A 9,096-nucleotide genomic window follows, 5' to 3' on the forward strand; every position below is an offset into this window, starting at 1 on the left:
GAGCTGGCTCTTCTTGTTCATCTCTACTGCTGCCATTAATCTTTGGCTTCTCCTGGTGTAAGTAGTGTAGTGGAGCAGGGTAATGGAGGGCATGCTTGGGGAGGAGCAGGGTAATGGACGGCATGCTTGAGAAGGGTAACGGAGGGCATGCTTGGGGAGGAGCAGGGTAATGGACGGCATGCTTGAGGAGGAGAAGGGTAACGGAGGGCATGCTTGGGGAGGAGCAGGGTAATGGAGGGCATGCTTGGGGAGGAGCAGGGTAATGGAGGGCATGCTTGGGGAGGAGCAGGGAAATGGAGGGCATGCTTGGGGAGGAGCAGGGTAATGGACGGCATGCTTAAGGAGAAGGGTAACGGAGGGCATGCTTGGGGAGGAGCAGGGTAATGGAGGGCATGCTTGAGGAGCAGGGTAACGGAGGGCATGCTTGGGGAGGAGCAGGGTAATGGAGGGCGTGCTTGGGGAGGAGCAGGGTAATGGACGGCATGCTTGAGAAGGGTAACGGAGGGCATGCTTGGGGAGGAGCAGGGTAACGGAGGGCATGCTTGGGGAGGAGCAGGGTAATGGAGGGCATGCTTGGGGAGGAGCACGTTAATGGAGGGCATGCTTGGGGAGGAGCACGGTAATGGGGGGCATGCTTGAGGGGGACCAGGGTAATGGAGGGCATGCTTGGGGAGGAGCAGAGGAATGGAGGGCATGCTTGGAGAGCAGCACGTTAATGGAGGGCATGCTTGGGGAGGAGCACGGTAATGGGGGGCATGCTTGAGAAGGGTAACGGAGCGCATGCTTGGGGAGGAGCAGGGTAATGGGGGGCATGCTTGGGGAGGAGCAGAGGAATGGAGGGCATGCTTGGGGAGGAGCACGTTAATGGGGGGCATGCTTGGGGCGGAGCAGAGTGATGGAGGGCATGCTTGGGGAGGAGCACGGTAATGGAGGGTGTGCGTGGGGAGGTGCATGGTAATGAAGAGCTTGCTTGGGGCGAAGAAGGGTAACGGAGGGCATAGTTGGGGAGGAACAGGGTAACGTAGGCCATGCTTGGGGAGGAGCATGGTAATGGAGGGCATGCTTAGGGCAGAGCAGGGTGACGGATGGCATGCCTGGGAAGGAGCAGAGTAATAGAGGGTAAGCGTGAGGAGAAGCAGGATAACGGAGGGCATGCTTGGGGGAGTAGCAGGATGAAGGAGGGCATGTGAGATACGGACCCTGTATAGAATTATATTTATCTGTAATATTAGGGCTGGGAAATCTGAAATGATATCTGGAGTCGTCTTGTACTTGGGTGATGGATCCACATGAAAAATTGTTATGCCATCCACAGCATTGGGCTCCTGCTTCAGCCTCTCCCCTCATTTTACAGCACCTCTCCTTCCTGATTGGTCGGCTTCCTTGCTCCTCAGTCCTCCGGGGCTTGTTCGGATGCTGTTGCGTCCTTCTTTAAGGCCATGCCCAGCTTAGAATAAGCGGCCCCACCGCCGGGGCTCCTGCCCAGGGCTAATGGCCTCATGTATGTCTATGAGACCAGATATTCTGCTCCTAGAATGCTCCATGTCTTATCCGCGGGGTCCATGTAAACTCCACATGGGTCGGGGAACAGGACTTAAATGTCACCAGAAACGCTGGCAACTATGAAACATGACCGAAGCAACTATTCACTAGTACATGGGTGGTGGTGGGATGGTGAACACTGCAGCCGGTGATTGGCCGAGGCGGTCACATATCAGTCCCGACTGAACAGAATATACAGAGGCCGGCTTTGGGAGCAGAACGGGTCATATTTGCCAAATTATAATCAGGCCTCTGTGGGATGTGATCGGTCAGAGGGTGAGACACATCCTAACCCCTCTAAGGACACACGGGCGCTACCTAATGATGGAGCATCCCATAATAATGTACAAGAACCTGTGGAAGCCGAGCGGGGCGGCTGTCGTCATACTGAATATATATACGCTAGACCGCCATATTGTACGTCACGTGACCAAACTGTCCAGCCGCTGTAGGGCGAGACATCACAACTGTGATTGGACAATGTGGTTATCTGTTGTGATGTCACTATAAAAACCCAATTTGTGTATTTATTATATATTTTGTTGTTAAAAAGTGCGCAGGCGCAGCTGCACTGCCTCATAGTCTCCTAAAATTCACCTTTCCATTACTTCTGCCAGTAGTAACAATGGCGCCGGTTGACGAGTCCTTGGTTACGGCATTTCCTGGTTGTCTAAACAAAAGAAAATAAACTCTAAACTCCGCCCCTATTTAATGATTGGCTAACACCCTGCCCTGACAAAAGGATTGACCAATGAGGAATAAGCTCTCCCGTCGCTAGAGGCAGAAATTAATAATAGCCTTCCAGAGTCTCAACGTCACTTCCTGTCCATGGTATACAGAGGCGCCATTTTCTTGTAGTCTTAAAACTTGTAGCGAGACATAATCACGTGAATTCTCGTACTCCCAGAAACCTCTGCGGCGCTCAATACATTTACGATGGATGTGACGGTGTTCTGGGAGCGGCGGACAGCCCGGTGTCTCCTGGATGAGGTGACGCACTGACCGCTGTCTTTATTCTCTGCTGCCCGCGGCTCCTCCGCCTCTTGTGAGCGGATGTGGAGGTGTCGCCAATAGCATCCAATCAGATAGCTGCTTTCATGTTGGTAACGTGACCTCTGGGCTCTGGTTGCTAAGGGCGACAGCTCCTTTCTGCTGTGACTAATACGCCATTTTTCCGGTGTTTTTTTTTGCCTTCGCTCTTTTCTCCCCCTTGTTACATCACTTTTTTTTTTTTTACTGACTGTTTTATATATTTTTATTGCATTTTTTTCCCTATTTTTGTAGTGACAAAGGCGATTCGTGTTTTTTTTTCTTAACTGTACAAGTGAAATAATGTTATATTTTTGTAGATTGGATTTTTACAGATGCGGCGATACCAAATCTGTGTTTGTCTTTGTTTAGGAATGATTTAAACTTTATTTTTATTTTCTTATTTGTAAAACATATTTTCTTTTTATTATTTTACACGTTATTTTATTTTTAGTCTTCTCTAGGGGGCGGCAATGATCATTGGTTAGTTTAAACCGGTTTAAAAGCATTTAAGTAGTTAATCAGAAGCTGTCAGGGGGCGAGCTCCGGTGTCCACTGTTCGCGGTCCAAGGGGCGAACTCCAGTCTCCGCTGTTAGCACGGTCGGGGGGGGACGGTCTTCGGGCTCTGGTGTTGGGGCGGTCGGGGGGGGGGGTACGGTCTTCGGGCTCTGGTGTTGGGGCGGTCGGGGGGGGGGGGGAACGGTCATCGGTCTCTGGTATTGGGGCGGTCGGGGGGACGGTCTTCGGGCTCTGGTGTTTGCGCGGTCGGGGGGGACGGTCTTCGGTCTCTGGTGTTGGGGCGGTCGGGGGGGGGGACGGTCATCGGGCTCTGGTGTTGGCGCGGTCGGGGGGACAGTCTTCGGGCTCTGGTGTTGGCGCGGTCGGGGGGGACGGTCTTCGGGCTCTGGTGTTGGGGCGGTCGGGGGGGAGACGGTCATCGGGCTCTGGTGTTGGCGCGGTCGGGGGGACGGTCTTCGGGCTCTGGTGTTGGCGCGGTCGGGGGGAAGGTCATCGCGCTCTGGTGTTGGAGCGGTCGGGGGGACGGTCATCGGTCTCTGGTATTGGGGCGGTCGGGGGGACGGTCTTCGGGCTCTGGTGTTTGCGCGGTCGGGGGGGACGGTCTTCGGTCTCTGGTGTTGGGGCGGTCGGGGGGGGGGACGGTCATCGGGCTCTGGTGTTGGCGCGGTCGGGGGGACAGTCTTCGGGCTCTGGTGTTGGCGCGGTCGGGGGGGACGGTCATCGGGCTCTGGTGTTGGCGCGGTCGGGGGGACGGTCATCGGGCTCTGGTGTTGGCGCGGTCGGGGGGACGGTCTTCGGGCTCTGGTGTTGGCGCGGTCGGGGGGAAGGTCATCGCGCTCTGGTGTTGGAGCGGTCGGGGGGACGGTCTTCGGGCTCTGGTGTTGGCGCGGTCGGGGGGACGGTCTTCGGGCTCTGGTGTTGGCGCGGTCGGGGGGACGGTCTTTGGGCTCTGGTGTTGGCGCGGTCGAGGGGACGATCTTCGGGCTCCGTACCCCGCTGTTGGCGGTGGCTGCATACACCTGCACAAACTGTTACGTCCTAGATTGGGATGGAAATGTAATTGGTTACTATGGGCAACGGCTCCACTTTTTTAAATTTTTTTGCACACTTTATCCCCCTCACCTTTTTTTTTGTTTTACTCTTTCTAAAATGGGGCCAGTGTCCTAATACTGCAAATCACATTAAGAGAAGGTTCGTCACTGACTGCAGGGCAGCAGAACATTTACTCAGAGCTCGAAAAGATTTCATTTTCTGGCACAAGGAAAAATAGAGACGGGCGGCGGTTGTATGAGAGGGGAGGCATGTGAATGAGCCGGGCGGCGGGTGTACGCACAGCACAGCCTGTGATAAGTCTGACGTGGGACAACACCGATGTATGAAACACCGATCGCAGGCAATTCCCCAAATGTCTTCCTCTATGTCACCATTCATGTTTATTGACTTCTGCTTCTTGGATCTCTGTGTTCATTGTTCTTCCTTTGATTTCTCTTTTACTTCTTTGTCTTTCTCTTCTTTTTCATTGTTTTCCACTTCATTACCTTCCTCGTTAGCTTCATTATCTTCCTTTTGTTGTTCATTCTCTTCCTCTTCTACTTCATTTTCCTCCATTCCTTTTCTTGTATTCGTCCTTCTTCTTGTTCATAGTTTTCCACTAGTTCTTGTCTTCGGCTTCTTCATTATCTTCCTCTTGTTGTACATTGTCTTCCTCTTGTTTGTCTTGTTGTTGTCTTCATTATTTTCCTCTGATTGTTTTTTGGCTTCGTTTTGTTCATCTTCTCCCTTGTATTTTCATCATCTTCCCTCTTGTTGTTCATTGTCATGCTTCTATGTCATTGTATTTTTTCTTCTCGCTCTTTGCCTTTCTTTTGTTCTTTGTCTTCCGCCTCTCCTTCATTGCTTTTCTCTCCTTGCTCTTGGTCTTCTTTTTGCAGTGACCTCTATATAAGACATGCACAGTCTCTTTCCCTTTCCTCTACAGTTAATTCTACTTTCTCGGACATGTCCTGTCTGCCCGAGGCTTTTCTTACACATAGATGAGATGTGAACAGAGCGCAGGTTCTAGACAATCCTCCCTCAGTGCTTTCTTACACGTTCAGTGTTTCTTCTGTGTTGTGTTTTTTTTTTTTTTTTTTTTTTTATTCTTTTCTTCTTTCAGTTCCGGGATCATCGATGCTGAGCTTCCTCCATGATTGGTGTCTACCAGAACCTGAGCCTATTCCACCGCTGATTGGCTGAGGATGAAGACTGGCAATGATGAGATGAGCAAGAGAATATTAGGTGTTACCCTGGAGATCATCTATCTGCTGACCGGTGAGGTGAGCGATGCTGGATGTTAGGTCATAAGACAAGAGTTTGGAAAGTTCTTGGTTCTTAAATCTAGTCCTTTCCTTGTCTCTATCTCTTTATTAGGATTATGGACCAGTGAAGACATCCATCCGACCTGTGACCCCCAGTTTTTCTAGAGGACGGAGCAAAACTCATCTCCTCACGTCGCCTCGCTTGCTAATAGTGGAGAGACCCCATGAGAAGAAGATCCTAGACCTCACCAACAAGATCATTGAGCTGCTGACCGGGGAGGTGAGGTCTGTGGGTCGTTATGTGCAGATAATGGGGATAATGTGTCTGGACGATGATGTGTGTCTTTCCAAACGTCAGGTTCTTGTGCGGTGTCTGGACGTTGCTGTCTATTTCTCTGTGGAGGAGTTGGAGTATTTAGCAGGGCACAAGGATCTGTACAAGGACATCGTAATGGAGACACAGCCGGGTAGGGGATATAACTATATACACACGTCCGATGATAAATCTTATATATATTCTGTATTTAGTCACTGCATTCTCTGCAGAGTCCAAGAAGAAAGGTCACAGACGAGACAACGCACAGGAGTCAGCAGAGGAAAGTGCCGTACGTGATCACCACGTAGGTAGTATAGGGTGATGTTCTCCTGCCATAAGTCAGGTGCTATATGTCGTGTTATGTCATTTTGAGATGCCCCTTACCTGGAGTTCTCCATGGACAGCAACATCTGTCTTCCCATAGCACGCGGCGGAGGCCACCTTAGTCTCCACATAGCACGCAACGACTTCTATATAGTACTCGCCAGTCTGTATACTGTGGCATGTAAAAGTTTGGACACCCCTGGTCAAAGTTAGTTAAGCAAGTTAAAGATAAAATAATCACTAAAAGACCTAAAGTTAAAGATGACACATTTGCTTTGTATTTTAGGCATATATAGGTGTGTATATATATATATATATATATATATATATATATATATATACACACTTTCTTCTTATACATTTTAAAAATTACAAAAAGGAAAATGGGCTGATGCAAAACTTTGGGCACCCTTGGAAATGTTTGTTCAGATAACTTTCACCAAGGTTTCAGACCTTAATTAGTCTGTTAAGGTGATGGCTTGTTCATGATCATCATTAGGAAAGGTTAGGTGATGCAAATTTCCCAGCTTTATAAACACCCAGCCTCCTCTAACCTTGTGCCAAAAACACAGCAGCCATGGGTTCTTCTAAGCAGCTGCCTAGCACTCTGAAAATGGTGGAGGCCCACAAAGCAGGAGAAGGCTATAAGAAGATAAAGCGTTTCCAGGTTTCCCTTCCCTCAGTTCGAAATGTAATCAAGAAATGGCAGTTATCAGGAACAGTGGAGATCAAGATAAGGTCAGGAAGATCAAGCAAAATGCCAGTGAGAGCTGCTCGTACGATTGCTAGAGAAGCAAATCAGAACCCCCGCTTGACTGCAATAGACCTTCAGAAAAATTTAGCAGACTCTGAAGTTGTGGCACATTGTTCTACTGTTCAGAGACACCAGCACAAATATGGCCTTCATAGAAGAGTCATCAGAAGAAAACCTCTCCTGTGTCCTCACCATAAAATTCAGCATCAGAAGGTTGCAAAAGAACATCTACACAAGCCTGATGCATTTTAGAGACAAGTCCTGTGGAGCGATGAGGTAAAATAGAACTCTTTGGCCACAATGATCACAGGGTTGTGTGGAGAAAAAAGGGCACAGAATTTCAGGAAAAGAACATCTCACCAACCAATAATCATGGCGGTGGATCAATCATGCTTTGAAGTTTTCACCGGTAGAGGGAAGAATGGATTCAATGACATTTCAACAAATTCTTAACCCCTTAACGACCAGGGGTATTTTTGGTTTTGCATTTTCATTTTTCCCTCCCCTTCTTTCCAGAGCCATAACTTTTTTTATTTTTCCGTCTATATGGCCCTGTGAGGGCTTATTTTTTGCGGGACAAGTTGTACTTTTAAATGACACCATTGGTTTTACCATGTCGTGTACTCGAAAACAGGAAAAAAATTCCAAGTGCGGTGATATTGCCAAAAAAGTGTAATCCCACACTTGTTTTTTGCTTGGCTTTTTTGCTAGGTTCACTAGATACTAAATCTGACCTGCCATTATGATTCTCCAGGTCATTACGAGTTCATAGACACCAAACATGTCTATGTCCTCTTTTATCTAAGTGGTGAAAAAAAATTCCAAAGTTTGCTAAAAAAAAAAAAAAAATTGCGTAATTTTCCGAGACCCGTAGCGTCTCCATTTTTCATGATCTGGGGTCGGGTGAGGGCTTATTTTTTCCATGCCGGGCTGATGTTTTAATGATACCACATTTGTGCAGATACGTTCTTTTGTTCGCCCGTTATTAAAATTTAATGCAATGTCTTGGCGACCAAAAAACGGAATTCTGGCGTTTTGAATTTTTTTCTTGCTGCGCTGTTTAGTGATCGGGTTAATGCTTTTTTTTTTTATTGATCGGGCGATTCTGAACGCGGCGATACCTAATATGTGTATGTGGGATTTTTTTTTTTACTGTTTGATTTTGATTGGGGCGAAAGGGGGGTGATTTGAACTTTTAGTTTTTATTTTTTTTATTTTTAAACTTTTTTTTTTTTTTACTTTTGGCATGCTTCAACAGCCTCCATAGGAGGCTAGAAGCATGCGCAACCCGATCGGCTCTGCTTCATATGGGCGATGAGCAGATCGCCCATATGTAGCAGATTTACTGCTGTGCTTTCAGTGCCGACCACCGGGTGGCGCTGAAAGCCATATGCCTGGAACAACCATAGAGGTCTCACAGAGACCTCTGGTTGTCCAGGCAACATGACGCCGACCCCCGATCACGTGACGGGGGTCGGCGCGCGATGACGTCATTTCCGGCCCGGCGGCCGGAAATGCTATTTAAATTCCCGCTGTCAGCTTTGACAGCGGGATTTAACTAGTTAATAGGCGCGGGTGGACGGCGATTCCGCTCGCGCCTATTGCGGGCACATGTCAGCTGTTCATAACAGCTGACATGTCCCGGCTTTGATGCGGGCTCAGCGCCGGAGCCCTCATCAAAGCAGGGGAGATGTCTGATGACTGACTGTGTCCGTCATTGGACATTAAGGGGTTAATACAAACATAACATCATCTGTAATAAAGCTGAAGGTGAAAAGAGGAATAGGATGGCTTCTACAAATGGAGAATGATCCTAAACACACATCACAGTCCACAATAGACGACCTCAAAAGGCACAAGCTGAAGGTTTTACAATGGCCCTCACAGTCCCCTGATCTGAATATAATTGAAAATCTGTTGCGAGATCTCAAAATAGCAGAGGAAGCAAGATGCCCCGGGAATCTCACAGAACCAGAAGAGTCTTTCGTGGAAGAATGGATGAAAATCCCTCAGAGAAGAATTGAAACAGTCTTGTCTGGCTGCAAAAAGCGTTTTCAAGCTGTGATACTTACAAAAGGATGTGCTACTAGGTACTAACCATGCATGGTGCCAAAACTTTTGCATCTGCCCATTATCCTTTTAGTAATTTTAAAATGTAAAATTAAATATATATATACCGTATATACTCGAGTATAAGCCGACCCGAGTATAAGCTGAGGTCCCTAATTTTGCCACAAAAAACTGGGAAAACTTATTGACTAGAGTATAAGCCGAAGGGTGGTGCTGCACAAGGGTTAATGGTGGCCCAAAAAGA

General features: G+C 48.3%; 1 protein-coding gene across 2 annotated transcripts in view; it reads left to right on the plus strand.

The window, feature by feature from the left end:
- The first annotated feature begins 2,395 nt into the window (after positions 1-2,395).
- The window catches only part of LOC141051591 (oocyte zinc finger protein XlCOF8.4-like), a 27,718-nt gene continuing 21,017 nt past the window's right edge, over positions 2,396-9,096 (plus strand). The window contains exons 1-5 of one of the 2 annotated variants that reach the window (XM_073548596.1): positions 2,396-2,532; positions 5,247-5,406; positions 5,501-5,668; positions 5,747-5,855; positions 5,935-6,008. In XM_073548596.1, coding sequence (XP_073404697.1) covers positions 5,329-5,406; positions 5,501-5,668; positions 5,747-5,855; positions 5,935-6,008 — 429 coding nt within the window. In that variant the 5' untranslated portion in view covers positions 2,396-2,532; positions 5,247-5,328. Of the gene's footprint in view, positions 2,646-5,246; positions 5,407-5,500; positions 5,669-5,746; positions 5,856-5,934; positions 6,009-9,096 lie in introns of both variants that reach the window. The other variant, XM_073548597.1, reaches the window with a different exon arrangement.

Source organism: Dendrobates tinctorius, unplaced genomic scaffold, assembly GCF_039654945.1.
Source record: "Dendrobates tinctorius isolate UK_male_01 unplaced genomic scaffold, ASM3965494v1 ptg000157l, whole genome shotgun sequence".
In the NCBI taxonomy this organism is placed as follows: domain Eukaryota; kingdom Metazoa; phylum Chordata; class Amphibia; order Anura; family Dendrobatidae; genus Dendrobates; species Dendrobates tinctorius.